Source organism: Mobula birostris, chromosome 6, assembly GCF_030028105.1.
Source record: "Mobula birostris isolate sMobBir1 chromosome 6, sMobBir1.hap1, whole genome shotgun sequence".
NCBI classification, from domain to species: domain Eukaryota; kingdom Metazoa; phylum Chordata; class Chondrichthyes; order Myliobatiformes; family Myliobatidae; genus Mobula; species Mobula birostris.
The window spans coordinates 143,551,431-143,567,398 of NC_092375.1; the positions used below are offsets into that span (position 1 = coordinate 143,551,431).

At 42.3% G+C, this 15,968-nt stretch overlaps 1 protein-coding gene across 4 annotated transcripts in view; it reads right to left on the reverse strand.

Annotated features, from left to right (window-relative positions):
• LOC140199424 (collagen alpha-3(VI) chain-like) overlaps positions 1-15,968 on the reverse strand; it is a 196,715-nt gene that overhangs the window by 48,557 nt on the left and 132,190 nt on the right. For all 4 annotated transcript variants that reach the window (XM_072261494.1, XM_072261495.1, XM_072261493.1 and 1 more), the window contains 6 exons: positions 7,151-7,213; positions 6,436-6,501; positions 6,141-6,194; positions 4,530-4,565; positions 644-706; positions 472-534 (listed from right to left, as the gene is read on the reverse strand). In XM_072261494.1, the coding sequence (XP_072117595.1) occupies positions 472-534; positions 644-706; positions 4,530-4,565; positions 6,141-6,194; positions 6,436-6,501; positions 7,151-7,213 (345 nt within the window). The remainder of the gene's footprint in view (positions 1-471; positions 535-643; positions 707-4,529; positions 4,566-6,140; positions 6,195-6,435; positions 6,502-7,150; positions 7,214-15,968) is intronic.

Here is a 15,968-nt window from a genome sequence, read left to right on the forward strand (position 1 = left end):
GCACTCTCGATGTTGGCAGTGGGCTTGGAGTGGTGACAAGGAGGGAGGGTAGGTATGTCATTGGGGTCATCAGGTGGACACCCTCCCTCTTTGATGTTTCGTTGATAAGCCCACGACATCTCCAGAGGGCTCAATGGTGCTACCCCCCTCCCTCTTAGTTCCATACCCTCCTGTCGTCATCTTGCAGCCCAGTTGTTGGGGTGAGATTGGTGGGGTATCAGCTGGGACAAGTATCGGTTCATCTTTTCGCTTATGACTTTAAATTCTCAGCTGGTCATATTCCTTCTGGAGAGTGAACCAAGTTTAATATTCCAGTCAGTGACTTTCAATGAGGTGAAAGATCATCAACCGGAATAGCAGCTTAGCTTTTCTCACTGGGTGCTCTCTGAGTTGCTGAGTGTTTCCAGCATTTTCTGTTTTTATTTTGGGTTAGGATAAATGCCTGGCAAATCAGCAAGTAAAAGCACTTACCCTTGGACCCCGAATGCCAGGTATACCTTTCTGTCCTGGGGCTCCAGAAGGTCCAGGATCCCCCTAATTACATAAACAGAGATTTTCTTACAATGAATTCCATATTGTCCGTGCAAGCAAGATGCTGCGAACTGAGCAACAAGAATTGTGTGTTATTAAGTACTTTACTTACTTGAATGCCTCTAAATCCTGGCAGTCCTGGAGGTCCTATAGCCCCTGGATTTCCTTTACTGCCCTATATATATCAGATAAAACAAAATACAAATTGAAACATGTGAAAACAATTGAGTTTTGGATGATTTCACAAATCTGATTATATTGATTGTGGGTAAGCAGATTGAAATACTCTTTGAAACCTGTCACTGCACAACATCTCTCTTCAGTTTTTTCACACCCACTTCTCAGTTCACTCCATGATTATCCATATAATGTCAAATCATTTCCTTCTCTTGGCCATGGCAAGGAAATTCATGAAGTACCGAGAATTTGGTTTATCTTCACCCATTTATTGTAAGATATTAGTAGTGGAGATTTACATCCCTCAACCACTCTTGGAGATCTGCAGTCTCTCCAAGAATTATTGAGAAGAATAAGACAGGAGGGTTGAAATCATGAAGAAATGTATACAGTGAATCTAATAACTGAAATGTCAGCTGATGATCACCATGTGTAACTGTGTGCATTTATGCAATGCGAGCTTCAGGATTTTGCGTTGCAGGGAAGGAGGAAGGCTATGGGAAATTAAATATCTGTATATTGCAAGATTGAGGATTTCAACTGCAGTGGAAGTTTGATGTTACAGAGTAAGATGCAGGCATATTGTGCGATGGAGATATTAACTACTTAGTGCCTCAGTTATAGGAGAATGGAACATCATGACTACAAATTATCATAGTGAAACTGAGGGAATTGAGATCAGTGATAGGGATAGAGGTTATGTGATGGAGTGCCCAAAGGTGACAGAGAACATTGTCACATCAACGTTCAATGTGAAACTTGCAGCAAAGCAGTATGTGAGGACAAAATAATGAGAAGGGTCATGCCAGAGGTCTGTTCAAAGCAAGCAACGTGTATGTGATAGTTGGTTCAGTTTTGATAAATCATATTGCCATGAGGCAGCATGTAGATCACAAACGGATTGGAAGCTGATACTTCCGGAATCCTAGAGTTAAAAGAGCTTGTAAGGGGGAAGATGTGCAGAAAATAGGAATCTCTGGTAGGTAAGAATTATTTTATGAAAGCAACAAACACAAAGTGCTGGAGAAACTCAGCAGGTAAGGCAGTATCTATGGAGCGGAATAATCAATTGTCATTTCAGGCCAAGACCCTTAATTAGGACTTCATCTATGAAAGCATCTTGTTGGACTAGGTCAATGGAAAAAGAGATATCTGGAAGTGGATGAAGTATACTTGACTTTGTAGAGTGGTCATAAAGATTAGGTGAGCATGGCTCTACACCAATAAGGTAAGACTTTGATCTGGCAAAAGCAGAGACATAACTGGAGAAATTCAAACCTGAATCTGTCAGAAAAATGAAGATGGATATGGCAGGTGATAACACATTAAAGGAGTCTCCAAAATCAGACCAAAGGGATCACAGAGTTTTGAGAAGGAGCTGACACAGGGCTGGGGAGAAGAAAGACAACATGACTCTAGTATTGTGTGAGGGAATCCTGTACATGCAGCTGTACAGAAGTTCTCTAGTATAGAATTAGATGCACAATTGTAACGGGGTGTTGGGGGCAGGGGAGGACTTAGGTCAGAGGTTTGCAGTACAGAACATAATGCCCACTCAGTAATCAGAAATCAGCCAGCATTCATTTACTCTCTCTCTCTGTTCACCAAATTTCTTAGCAACCTGTTCACTCTTGAAGGCCCTGACCCTAAGCTGAGATATGGTTTCAGACATTGAGGGTACGGACAGGCAATTGGGATCAAGTGAATTTATGGAGGAGTACAACTTACCATGAGGGTACTTAAGGAAATCACAAGGGCATAAATAGGGCAGGAGATAGTTTTGCCAGAGAAATTTCAGGATATTCCATAGATATATTAGGAAAAAGAGTAAACAAAGAGAGAATAGGAGCCTTGAAAGACAAAATGAAGATCTTTGTGTGGAGCTGCAGGAGATGGATGAGGTTCTCAATGAATATTTCTCCTGCTTTTACAGTGGAGAAACTCGAAGTCTTAGAACAATATGGTTAATGGGGATGGGTTAATGAAAATAGTCAGCATTACCGAAGAGGAGGTGCTAGGTGTCTTAAAACATATAAAGACAGATAAATTTCCAGAGCCTGATCAAGATATATCCAAGAACACTATTGGAAGCCAAGGAAGAAGTTGTGGTTTCCCTGGTTGATACATATGTCAGCGACAGGTGAAGTGCTTTCAAACTGGAGGGAGTGAATATCCTGCATTTATTTAGGAATGGCTGCAAAGACAAACATGGGAGCTGCAGATCAGCAACCCTTTTATCTGTGGTAGGTAAGTTACTGGAGGTGATTCTGAGGAATAAGATATACAGGCATTTGGAAAGATAGGGGATGGTTAGGGATGGTCAGCATATCCTTGTGCATGGGAGAGAGGGAGAGAGGCTCACACATTTGATTTGAGTTTTTGGAAGAAGTAACTAAGAAGTTCAATGAGGGCAGGGCAGTAGACGTGGTCACCATGGACTTCAGTGAGGCAGTTGATAAAATTCCGTGTGATAGGCTGTTATGGCGAAGTTACATTGCATGGGATCCACGGAGACGTAACTAAATGGTACACAATTGACTCGGTGGTCGGAAAAAGGGACTGATGGTGGAAGGTGGCTTTTTCAATTTAGAGATCTATGATTAATGGTGTTTCCCATAGGCTGTTGCTAGGGCTATTGTAAGTTGCTATCTATATCAATTAGTTGGTTGTTGATGTTTCGTAAGTTTCCAGTTGTCAGCAAAATTGTGATCTCATAGTCAGTTAAGGTTATTGTCAGGTATAACAAGAGATCTTGATCAGCTGGATAAGTGGGCTGAGGAATGGCAAGTGGAGGGTAATTCAGATAAGTGTGGGGTGTTTCATTTTGGGAGGACAAATGAGGTTAGGACTTTTGCTGTGAATGGTAAGGTTTGGGTGTGTTATTCAACAGAAGGACCTACAGGTTCCCTGAAAACTAGCATAACAGGTGGACAGGGTACTGAAGGAGGCTTTTGGTGTGCTGGCCTCGATAATCAGGGCACTGGGTGTAGAATTTGGGATGATATGCTGCAGTAATGTAAAATATCGGTGAGGTCACATTTGAAGTATTGTGTTCAGTTTTGCTCACTCCGCCTTAGGAAAGATGCCATTAAACTGGGATGAGTGTAGAGGCGATTTCTGTTGCCCAGACTCGAGGTCTGAGTTATCAAGGCAGGTTCAGCACGCTAGGATTTTATTCAAATGAGCACAGAAGTATGAGGGATGATATTACAGAGGTGTGCAACATTGTGAGGAGTATGGATAGAGGAATACAGTTAGTCTTTTTTTTCAGGGGTTAAGGAATGAAGAACTAGAAGGCATTGGTTTATGTTGAGAGGGGAAAGATTTAAAAGGAACCAAAGGGGCAATGTTTTCACCCAGAGGCTTCTCAGTATGTGGAATGAGCTGACAAATGAAGTAGTTAAGGCAGGTATTGTGCATTGACAACATTTAAAAGCTACTGAGACATTTACATGGAATGGCTTTGATGGGTATGGGCAAAAGCACACAGGATGGACCAGCTCAGGAAACCACCTTGGTTTACGTGGACTGAAAGGCCTGTTTCCATGCTTTAAAACTCTCAGACTCAATGACATAGGCTTCTTTACTTCCACAGTTCGGTAAGTAATGAAGAGAATGCCATTGTGCACTGCTTCCGCACACAAACACATTTCTCTCAGCCCAATATGGTTAGGCAAATCCTCTGGAGGATTAACCAATCAATCACGTCTCCATTCACTGCCATCCATCTATATCCATCATAGTCTGCTTTGCTTTTGCAGTGTCCAGTAGTTTGTATTAAACATCATTCTGTCAACAAGAAACAAAAATGCAAACCGTACCCTTTTTCCGGCTGATCCTCTGCGGCCCTGAACTCCCTGTAATGAAAGAATGAGGCTGTGTTACTGAGGAGATATGTCAATAAACAGTCTGTTCTATTAGCAATGCAATAATCCACAGTGAAATCAAGCTAGTATTATAAAAATGAAAATTTCAGACTTAATATTTAAGTATATTTGGCCTAAAAAAAGCATATTAAAAAAGAGACAGAAACAGTAAAATTGAAATTCACAACTGCTCTTTATTAAATTAGACACCTGCACAATTGAAATAATTAGTTATCATCAGTGAAGCTTGAGAACAGGAAGAGATTACTATTAGAATTATATTAGCGATGTTATTTTTGATAAAGTCAAAAGCTACACATTGCTAAAATGGCTACACTAATATGGAAAGTGAACTGAATTGCTGAACAGACAGTAATCTTCAATGGTAAATTTTTCAACACAAGAACTTAAGAAATAATTTGGATCTGAATGCAAACTGGACAATATTCCATATGAAATATCTAGCAATCACTATCCTTCTTCCTGATTGCATGGTCCTGGAGCCAAGGGGATAGAATAATATCTGGGAAATTCACTATAGCTTGGATTACGTTTTCCTACATTTATTTAAATAAATAAACAACTAGGATCGCAAAGCCGTAATTTGATCACAAATAATGCATGAGTGAGTTTGATGGGGAATCAGAATTAGAATCAGGTTTAATGTCACTGGTATATGTCATGAAATTTGTTAACTTTGCTGCATCGGTATGATGCAATACATGATAAATATAGGAAAAAACTGAATTACAGTTAAAATAAGTAGTGCAAAAAAAAAAGAAATAATTTTTAACAAGTAGCAAGGTAGTGTTCATGGGTTCAATGTCCATTTAGGAATTGGTTGGTGGGGGGAAGAAGCTATTCCTGAATCTCTGAGCGGGTGGCTTCAGGCTTCCGTATCTCCTTCCTGACAATGAGACAGGAAGGAGGTAACAATGAGAAGTGGGCATGTCCGGGGTGGTGGGGGCCCTTAATGATGGATGCCACCTTCCTGAGGCACTGCTCCTTGAAGATGTCTTAGACACTACGGAGGCTAGTACCCATGATGACGCTGACTAACCCTGTGGATTACCTTAGAATTTCAAAATTTTAGGCAGACTAAAGGTGCAAATAACTTATGATTTCCCACAGTTTATTTATCGATTATTTTAAGTAAGTTAAAAATGCACTTCCATGTACATAGCACCTTTCTTAAACTTGGGGCATAATTATTACTGTAGTGTTGATATAGCCAATTTGTACTGGACAAGCTGCTCAAGCATCTGTGAGGCCTTGACCTGGAAATCAGTTTTGATGAATATTGGCTGGCATAGGATAAACACCCCTGCATTGCAATATGTTGCAGGAAAGAGCAATTTCATGTGAGAGATCAGGGAGGGCCTCAGATCAAAGTCTAATCAGTAAGACAGGACCCTAACAATGCAGCATCTCTTAGCACTGCCCTACATCAGCTTATATCGTTTCCATTGATCTTCATGTGTTCAAACGCATTGAATAAAGTTTACTTTTCTTAAAATAATGATTCCATCAGTATGGCCGGAGCTGTGTATGAAGTGGTTTGCTTACCCTTTTCCCATTTTGGCCAGGCTCCCCTGGGTGTCCATCATCACCAGTTTCTCCCTAAATTAGATTTGGATCAAACAGTTACAGTGAATTCACTTTCGCCTTAGAATTCATTTGGCATTATTGGTTTAATCTAAGTAACAGAAATAGGATCAGGTGAAAGTTACAGGACCCCTTGGACCCCCTCCGCCTCTGATCACTTGGTTGTAAATAAATTTACTCATGTTAAAATCTAACACATTTACACATAAAATGAAATCACTGAAAAAAAAACTATTTCAAATAATGTATACGTTACCACCAAGCCCATGTCACCCCTTTGCCCTTTGAGTCCTCTCTGGTTATTGTCAAGTCCTGGTTCACCCTGTAATATCACAATTTCATAAAATTTAAACAGCTCTATTCAACACCTTTTTTAAAGTTAAAACATTACATTATACAACTAAATTGGGATCATAAAAATAATTCATATTTTCTCATATATAAAATAATTAAACTTCTCTATTTAAATAACAGATAAATTCCAATAGTAGGCAGTAACATTTTGTTAATTTTCTCATTTCTAGTATGTTATATTTGCTAGAAATTAGCACGAGAAATTCCACATCTTCAGAAAATATTGTCTCACTTGGAGAACCTTGAATTTAATTACATTTCACAAGAGTGTAAATGAACTGGATTTCTGTTTCTATCTGTGGGAATGAGACTTGCTGTTTCCTGTAAGTTATTTAACAAATAGTTGTAGGTCATACTAGCAGTACATACTGAATTTTCTGGAAGGTAGAAACTGTTGAATTAATAATTTACGGATCATTTTAAATGACCTGTTCTGTTCGAATCCCTTAAAAATAAACTTAGTTTTTCTATGACTAAACATTGGGACAAATGTATAGTTTGAATTAAATGAATGGATCCTACTTTGGAATGACCTGTCACTGCTATTCCATGTCATAATAACATGCACAAAAATATGACAGGTGGAGAAAGGGATTGGAAATATATGACTAACTTACTGGATCACCTCGGTAACCAATATCACCCCTTTCTCCTTTTGAACCTTTGGCTCCTTTTGTACCCTGCAAAGAAAATGGGCCAGACAGTTTAATCTGTAATGTGCTTTCCTTTTCATTCACTCACCGCTAGCAATATCTATTCCAAGATGAGGCAGCAAATGTAATCTGCTGCAGGAGCTCGGTGGGGTAAGCAGCACTTGTGGGAAGAGAGGATGTACTGATGTTTTGGCTCACTTGTCCTGGTGTAGGATTTCAACCCCTAAACACTGACATTTCTCTTCTCTCCAAATTCTCTTGTCTTCCCTTCTCTCTCTTCGCTCGACTCACCAATTTCTACCAGCAGACTGTTTGTTGCTCTAGACCCCAGCATTGGCTGTCTTTAATCTATATCTAAGCTGACTTTACAGAGCACTATTTATATTTCAATGCCATCTCCATTAGTTCTTGCTAAAATCTGTCAGGTTTTTTTCTACCTTTCACTTTCTACCACCACTCAGTAGCAGAATGATTAAATTACTGAACCAGCATACATACAACAGGTTGGACACAAAATTGAAGTTTAAATCCCACCAATGCAGTTGCAGTATTTAAAATTCCAAGGAATAATCTAATCTAAATTTGAAATTAAAGGGCAGTTTTAGCAATAGTGACTGGAAGTTTGTGATAAAAATGAATTTCATTCATTGAAATGCTAAAGGAAAGACCATTTCTCATTTGCGCATGATTTAAATTACAGGTAAGCGTCGCTTAACATCCACGATACGTTCTGTGAAATCGGTCGTTATGTCATTTGGATGAATGCGCGAACACCAAATTAGATACTTAGCAAACCTATATGGAGTACTGTAGTGTACCTGTATTGACTAAATAGCCAAGAACTTACACTAAAACTGTGTACTGTACTCTATAATACATATGTACATACACTATAATTTTTTAATTTTATTTTAAACTTCTTAATTTTTTTCACTTTTTAAACTTTTATGTAAACACTTTCTTAGCTTATATCACACACAATTTATCGATACTGTAGCCTGGTCCTGCTTTTTCTTTAAGCATTTCGAACAAGCTCCGTGCCTTAGCAGTGATCGTTAACGTGCTGAGAGGGATTCTCTTTTGAGTTTGGTCCTCAATCCATGTCATCAGCAATTTCTCCATATCCGATATAGGCCCCTCTCGCATTTTCGTGAGCCTTGTAGTTTTCAGTGAAGCCGATCCTTTAACAGCTTCGAGAATTTTTTCTTTGTTTTTCAGGATCGTCGTGATTGCTGAGTGCGACATGCCTAAATCCCGAGCAATAGCATTCACTGGTTTTCCACCTTCATGTTGTTTCATAACCTTTTGTTTCACTTCCAAACCAATACTTCTCCTTTGCCTCTCGCTGCTGCTATCACTAGGAGTGGTTTTGCTGCGTTTGGAAGACACGATGCACTTTACGGTAATATTTTCGAAAGAAAATTAAACAGAGGTAACTCTACTACACTCAACAGATACGCGATACACAAGATTGGTTACGTCTGCTACGTCACGTTCTCCAATCGGGACTACAGTCTTTGTCTGAATGGATGTTAAGCGGCGCACACCTGTACATGTGACATAGATCCAGTAATATTTTAATATCATTCATTGTAAGGAAGTATTGGAAATCCCTGGCAAGGCTAGCAGATAATTCCATTCCTAACTGTCTTCAAGAGGTAGTCAAATAAGCCACTGTCCTAAAACGGCTGCATTCCCTCTGAAGAACACATTGTTCAGCAGGCAAATTCAGATCTGGATGCAAGAGGTTGTGTGTATGTGAGGTGCTGTCAGAGTAGACCATTCCTATCCAAACTTCTCTAAGTGTTGACATTATAGTCCGAGATATTATTGAGCCCTGTGAATAGGCTTAGCAAGTGACTGAATTCAGAGGATAACATAGACTGGATAACTATCTGCAGCCAATGTCCTCACCTTCATGACGGGGAAAAAAACGCAGATAACTAGAGGGGAAACAATGGCACATGCAGATTAATAGACAAATATTATATAAGCATTAACGAAGATTTCATAATATAGCGAGAGTACTTAGAGACACAGAAACATAGAAAACATGCAGCACAATACAGGCCCTTCGGCCCACAAAGCTGTGCTGAACATGTCCATACCTTAGAACTACCTAGGCTTTACTCATAACCCTCTATTTTTCTAACCTCCATCTAGCCATCCAGGAGTCTCTTAAAAGACCCTATCATTTCTGCCTCCACCACCGCTGCCGGCAGCCCATTCCACACACTCACTACTCTCTGCATAAAAAACTTACCCGTGACATCTCCTCTGTACCTACTTCCAAGCACCCTAAAACTATGCCCTCTCGTGCTAGCCATTTCAGCCCTGGGGAAAAGCCTCTGACTGTCCACACAATCAATGCCTCTCATTATCTTGTACACCTCTATCAAGTAACCTCTCATCCTCCGTTGCTCCAAGGAGAAAAGGCTGAGTTCACTCAACCTATTCTCATAAGGCATGCTCCCCATTCCAGGCAACATCCTTGTAAATCTTCTCTGCACCCTTTCTATGGTTTCCTCATGACCAGAACTGACCCCTCCAAGAGGGGTCTGACCAGGGTCCTATATAGCTGCAACATTACCTCTTGGCTCCTAAACTCAATCCCAAGATTGATGAAGGCCAATGCACTGTATGCTTTCTTAACCACAGAGTCAACCTGCACAGCGGCTTTGAGTATCCTATGGACTCAGACCCGAAGATCCCTCTGATCCTCCACACTGCTAAGAGTCTTACCATTAATATTATATTCTGCCACCATATTTGACCTACCAAAATTAACCACCTCACACTTATCTGGGTTGAACTCCATCTGCCATTTCTGCCCAGTTTTGCATCCTATCAATGTCCCATTGTAACCTCTGACAGCCCTCCACACTATTCACAACACACCCAACCTTTGTGTCATCCAGCAAATTTACTAACCCATCCCTCCACGTCCTCATCCAGGTCATTTATAAAAATCACAAAGAGAAGAGGTCCCAGAACAGATCCCTGAGGCACACCACTGGTCACCTGCCTCCATGCAGAATATGACCTGTCTACAACCACTCTTTGCCTTCTGTGGGCAAGCCAGTTCTGGATCCACAAAGTAATGTCCCCCTGGATCTCATGCCTCCTTACTCCCTCAGTAAGCCTTGCATGGGGTACCTTAACAAATGCCTTGCTAAAATCTATATACACTACATCTACGGCTCGACCTTCATCAATGTGCTTAGTCACATCCTCAAAAAATTCGATCAGGCTCGTAAGGCACGACCTGCCTTTGACAAAGCCATGCTGACTATTTCTAATCATATTATGCCTCTCCAAATGTTCATTAATCCTGCATCTCAAGATCTTCTCCATCAACTTTACCAACCACTGAAGTAAGACTCACTGGCCTATAATTTCCTGGGCTATCCCTACTCTCTTTCTTGAATAAGGGAACAACATCTGCAACCCTCCAATCCTCCGGAACCTCTCCCATCCTCATTGACGATGTAAAGATCATCGCCAGAGGCTCAGCAATATCCTCCCTCACTTCCCACAGTAGCCTGGGGTACATCCCGTCCAGTCCTGGTGATTTATCCAACTTACGCATCAAAGTTGCTGGTGAACGCAGCAGGCCAGGCAGCATCTGTAGGAAGAGGTGCAGTCGACGTTTCAGGCCGAGACCCTTCGTCAGGACTAACTGAAGGAAGAGTGAGTAAGGGATTTGAAAGTTGGAGGGGGAGGGGGAGAACCAAAATGATAGGATAAGACAGGAGGGGGAGGGATAGAGCCAAGAGCTGGACAGGTGATAGGCAAAAGGGGATACGAGAGGATCATGGGACAAGAGGTCCGGGAAGAAAGACAAGGGGGGGGGGACCCAGAGGATGGGCAAGAGGTATATTCAGAGGGACAAAAAGGAGAGTGAGAGAAAGAATGTGTGCATAAAAATGAGTAACAGATGGGGTATGAGGGGGAGGTGGGGCCTTAGCGGAAGTTAGAGAAGTCGATGTTCATGCCATCAGGTTGGAGGCTACCCAGACGGAATATAAGGTGTTGTTCCTCCAACCTGAGTGTGGCTTCATCTTTACAATAGAGGAAGCCGTGGGTGGACATGTCAGAATGGGAATGGGATGTGGAATTAAAATGTGTGGCCACTGGGAGATCCTGCTTTCTCTGGCGGACAGAGCGAAGATGTTCAGCAAAACGGTCTCATCGGGAGCATCATTCACGGCCCCAAACAGTCCTTCCAGGTGAGGCAACACTTCACCTGTGAGTCGACTGGGGTGATATACTGCGTCCGGTGCTCCCGATGTGGCCTTTTATATATTGGCGAGACCCAACGCAGACTGGGAGACCGCTTTGCTGAACATCTACGCTCTGTCCGCCAGAGAAAGCAGGATCTCCCAGTGGCCACACATTTTAATTCCACATCCCATTCCCATTCTGACATGTCCATCCACGGCCTCCTCTACTGTAAAGATGAAGCCACACTCAGGTTGGAGGAGCAACACCTTATATTCCGTCTGGGTAGCCACCAACCTGATGGCATGAACATCAACTTCTCTAACTTCCGCTAAGGCCCCACCTCCCCCTCGTACCCCATCTGTTACTCATTTTTATGCACACATTCTTTCTCTCACTCTCCTTTTTCTCCCTCTGTCCCTCTGAATATACCTCTTGCCCATCCTCTGGGTCCCCCCCCCCCCCCCGCCGTCTTTCTTCCCAGACCTCCTGTCCCATGATCCTCTCGTATCCCCTTTTGCCTATCACCTGTCCAGCTCTTGGCTCTATCCCTCCCCCTCCTGTCTTCTCCTATCATTTTGGATCTCTCCCTCCCCCTCCAACTTTCAAATCCCTTACTCACTCTTCCTTCAGTTAGTCCTGAAGAAGGGTCTCGGCCTGAAATGTCGACTGCACCTCTTCCTACAGATGCTGCCTGGTCTGCTGCGTTCACCAGCAACTTTGATGTGTGTTGCTTGAATTTCCAGCATCTGCAGAATTCCTGTTGTTTGATTTATCCAACTTGATTCTTTTCAAAAGCACCAGCACATTCTCTTTCTTAATATCTACGTTCTCAAGCTTTTCAGTCCACTGCAAGTCATCCCTACAATCGCCAAGATCCTATTCCACAGTGAATACAGAAGCAAAGTAATCTTTAAGTACCTCCGCTATTTCCTCCAGTTCCATACACACTTTTCCATTGTCACACTTGATTGATCCTATTCTCTCACATCTTATCCTCTTGCTCTTCACATACTTGCAGATTGCCTTGGGGTTTTCCTTAATCCAGTCCCACCAAAGCCTTCTCATGGCCCCTTCTAGCTCTCCTAATTTCATTCTTAAGCTCCTTCCTGCTAGCCTTATAATCTTCTAGATTCCTATCATTACCTAGTTTATTGAACCTTTTGTAAGCTCTTCTTTTCTTCTTGACTAGCTTTATAACAGTCTTTCTGCACCATGGAACTTGTATTCCACCATCCTTTCCATGCCTGATTGGAACGTACCTGCTCAGAATCCCACCAAAATATCCCCTGAACATTTGCGACATTTCTTTGGTGCGTTTCCCTGAGAACATCTGTTTCCAATTTATGCTTCCAAGTTCCTGCCCGATAGCTTCATATTTCCCCTTACTCCAATTAAACTTTTCCCTAACTTGTCTGTTCCTATCTCTCTCCAATGTTGTGGTAAAGGAGATAGAATTGTGATCATCATCTCCAAAATGCTCTCCCACTGAGAGACCTGACACATGACCAGGTTCATTTCCCAATACCAGATCAAGTACAGCCTCTCCTCTTGTAAGCTTATCTACATATTGTGTCAAGAAACATTCCTGAACACACCTAACAAACTCCACCCCATCTAAACCCCTCACTCTAGGGAGATGCCAATCAATATTTGGGAAATTAAAATCTCCCTCCATAGCAACCCTGTTATTATTACTCCTTTCCAGAATCTGTCTCCCTATCTGCTCCTCAATGTCCCTGTTACTATGAGGTGGTCTATAAAAAACACCCAGTAGAGTTATTGACCCCTTCCTATTCCTAACTTCCACCCACAGAGACTCCGTAGACAACACCTCCATGACTTCTTCCTTTTCTGCAGCCGTGACTCTATCCTTGATCAAGAGTGCCATGCCCCCACCATTTTTGCCTCCCTCCCTGTCCTTTCTGAAACATCTAAAGCCTGACACTTGAAGTAGTTATTCCTGCCCCTGCACCATCCAAGACTCTGTAATGGGCACAACAGCATAGCTCCAACTGCTGATCCACGCTCTAAGCTCATCGCTTTATTCATGATACTCCTCGCATTAAAATAGACACATCTCAAACCATCGGACTGAGTGTGTCCCTTCTCTAACACCTGCCTGTCCTCCCTTTCACACTGTCTCCAATCTTTCTCTATTTGTGAGCCAACTTCCCTTTCCTCCATCACTTCATTTCGGTTCCCACCCTCAGCAATTCTAGTTTAAACTCTCCCCAATGGCCAATAGCCTTAGCAAACTCTCCCGCTAGGATACTGGTCCCCCTCGGATTCAAGTGCAACCTGTCCTTTTTGTACAGGTCACACCTATCTCAAAATAGGTCCCAATCTTCCAGAAATCTGAATCACTGCCCTCTACTCCAATCCCTCAGCCACGCATTTATCTTCCACCTCATTCTATTCCTAGACTCACTGTCACGTGGCACAGGTGGTAATCCCGAGATTACTACCTTTGAGGCCCTACTGTTCAACTTCTTTCCTAACACCCTGTAGTCTTTTTCCAGGACCTCCTCCCTTTTCCTACCTATGTCATTGGTACCAATATGTACCACGACCTCTGGCTGTTCTGCTTCCCCCTTCAAGATATTGTGGACGTGATCAGAAACATCCCGGATCCTGGCACCTGGGAGGCAAACTACCATCCGTGTTTCTTTCCTGCGTCCACAGAATCGCCTATCTGAACCCCTAACTATAAAGTCCCCTATCACTGCTGCCATCCTCTTCCTTTCCCTACTCATCTGAGCCACAGGGCCAGACTCTGTGCCAGAGGCACGGCCACTGTTACTTCCCCAGGTAGGCCATCACCCCAACAGTACTCAAGCAAGAATACTTAATGTTAAGGGAGACAGCCACTGGGGTACTCTCTAATACCTGCTTCTTGCCCTTCCCTCTCCTGACTGTTATCCACTTCTCTGTCTCCTGTGGTCCCAGGGTAACTTCCTGCCTGTAGCTCTTCTCTATCAGCTCCTCACTCTCCCTGACCAGATGAAGGTTATCGAGCTGCAGCTCCAGTTCTCTAACGCAGTCCCTAAGGAGCTGCAGTTCAACACATCTGGTGCAGATGTGGTCATCCGGGAGGCCGGGAGTCTCTAGGACTTCCACATCTGACACTGAACACAGAAAACTAGCCTCACACGCATACTCTCGGTCTTTATTTTAAACAGATAACCTACCTGGCCTCGACCCTTTATCGTCTAAGCCCTATTGAGCCAAAGCCTTCCTACTCTGTCTCCCTCTACTCCGTCGCCCACTCCACCGATGCCCACTCTGTAAATCTGTCTTCCATTTAAACTCTTCCCGCTGTTCTCACTGGCCAACCTCCACGCACTTGCGCAGTCGTGCCCCATTCAAAATAAAATATTCATTTGTTAACATTACATCCAAACTTGTGCTGGAAAAAATAATCATTACAAAATACAGCTTCAGTAACACCTATGCCTCAATAATTGATGGTTGTAGTTGGGAGCTGAATGTCCAAGGTTACACATTGAATCGGAAGGATAGGAAAGTAGGCAAAGGAGGTGGTGTGGCTCAGCTGGTAAAGAATGCATCAAATCAGTAGAAAGATGTGACATAGGATCAGAAGATGTTCAATCCTTGTGGGTTAAGTTGTGAAACTGCAAGGGCAAAAGGACCCTGATGGCAGTTATATACAGTAGCTGGGACGTGGACCACAGATTTCAATGGGAAATAGAAAAGGCGTGTCAAAAGGGCAATGTTATGATCATCATGGGAGATTTTAACATGCAGGTTGATTGGGAAAATCAGGTTGGTAATTGATCTCAGGAGAGCGAATGCCTACAAGATGGTTTTTTAGAGCAGGTTGTTGTTTAGCCTACTGGGGGATCAGCTATACTGATTATGTAATAAGTCAGAGGCAGTTAGGGAGCTTAAGATAAAATAACGCTTAGGAGGCAGTGATCACAATATGATTAAGTTCAACTTGAAATTTGTTAGGGAGAAAGTAAAGTCTGACATAGCAGTAGTAGTAGAGTAAAGGAAATCAGAAACGTTGGCAGAATAAATTGGAAGGAATTGCTGGCAGAGATGACAGCAGAGCACAACAGTGTGAGTTTCTGGGAAAATGAGGAAGTTGCAAGATAGATGTATTCCAAAAGTGAAGAAATACTCAAATGGCAAATTAGTACCATGTGACTGACAAGGGAAGTCAAAGCTATTGTAAAAGCAAAAGAGAGGGCATACAACAAAGCAAAAATTAGCGGGAAGATAAAGGATTGGGAAGTTTTTAAAAACCTACAGAGAGCAACTAAAAGAACTTTTAGAAGGGAAAATATGATATATGAAAGCAAGCTAGCAAACAATATCAAAGTTGGATAGTAAAAGCTTTTTCAAGTATGTAAAAATTAAAACTGAGATGAGAGCGGATATTGGACTGCTAGAAAATGAGGCTGGAGAAGTAATAACGGGGGATAAGGAGATGGCAGATGACTAAATGAGTATTTTGCATCAACCTTTATTGTGTGCCAGGTGTTGAAGGACGTGAGGGAGGTGAAGTGAGTGCAGTTGCTATTAAAAGGGAGAA